Source organism: Aplysia californica, unplaced genomic scaffold, assembly GCF_000002075.1.
Source record: "Aplysia californica isolate F4 #8 unplaced genomic scaffold, AplCal3.0 scaffold00348, whole genome shotgun sequence".
In the NCBI taxonomy this organism is placed as follows: Eukaryota; Metazoa; Mollusca; class Gastropoda; order Aplysiida; family Aplysiidae; genus Aplysia; species Aplysia californica.
Genome location: NW_004797618.1, coordinates 298515 through 299571, shown reverse-complemented (window position 1 = coordinate 299571; position 1057 = coordinate 298515). Strand labels below are relative to the sequence as shown.

At 39.7% G+C, this 1057-nt stretch overlaps 1 protein-coding gene across 1 annotated transcript in view; it reads right to left on the bottom strand.

Annotated features, from left to right (window-relative positions):
• Window positions 1-497, bottom strand: part of LOC101846224 (CBL-interacting protein kinase 24-like) — a 3893-nt gene extending 3396 nt beyond the window's left edge. Inside the window, exon 1 of the mRNA XM_005102915.1 lies at window positions 465-497. Coding sequence (XP_005102972.1) covers window positions 465-497 — 33 coding nt within the window. The remainder of the gene's footprint in view (window positions 1-464) is intronic.
• Window positions 498-1057: the final 560 nt, after the last annotated feature.

The window sequence follows — 1057 nt, the reverse complement described above, 5'->3', positions numbered from 1 at the left end:
GGGTACGTATAACTGTAACTTGTGCTAAATTAATACACATGCGAGGGCATGGACAGGAGTGGTGGTAGTCCATAACGCAATAGCCTAAGTAGTCATCTCTCGGGGGGACTTCCTTATTCTTTTTTTGGCTTTTTTTCAGCCTTTGTTAGCTTGTGATGTCGAGGTGACAAACCAACACCTTTCTTTTGTTGGTTGGATTGTCTTTTGCTTTTCGTTCTTGAGGAATATTTATAGTTTCTCTGGCCTCCCATCTATCCTTATTTCCCGGACTTGGCCCTTCTCTGTTTCCATCTGATTTCTCGAATAGAACTACCATAATCGTGAAGACGAGTGGTTCTTCCATCGGGAAATGAGTGGAAATGAAAAGAGGAAATGGAGGGGGGGGGGGATTCTATACATGATTTTATTAAACGTTTTAAGTTATTACACTGTTTATCGGATAGAATAACTTGCCACCTGTCTACGTAATTGTACAACTGTCCTGCATTCTTCCCCATTTCTATACAGCAAAATTCAGATTTGAATAAGACCAGCAAAACACTAAGGTGGTTTTTCCTTCTTTCCTATCATGTCTCACATCTGATTCTGGCGTCCTTTTGTCTCCTCCTTATATGTGGTTATTACTCTCTTGCAATGCCTCTAATCTTCGGCACTTGTATTACCTTATTGTGTTGCAAGAGCCGTACAACTTTCACGAAAACTAATTTTTTTAAAACCAACAGCTCGTTTGTCTTCTGTTGATTTAGCATCTCTGGTACATTTAGGCCTACTGTGCGGTCTATTTCTGTCAGCTTGTCTATTCCTTGTCCATCTATCAGTAGTACCGGTACTGGACTTGCACTTTCCACCAGTCAGTCTTTTCACCTGTTTATCTTCCAAATCTTTTGTTTGTTTGTTCGTTTGTTTGTTTTTATTTTTGTTTGTTTGTTTGGATGGAGGGGCATTAGTTCCCGTGTTGCTTTTGTTCTGATTTCTTTTGTTTTTCGTTTTTATTTTTTAAGTTTTCCGGAAAGGTGTGTACGTGTGTGTGTGTGTGTGTGTGTGTGTGTGTGTGTGT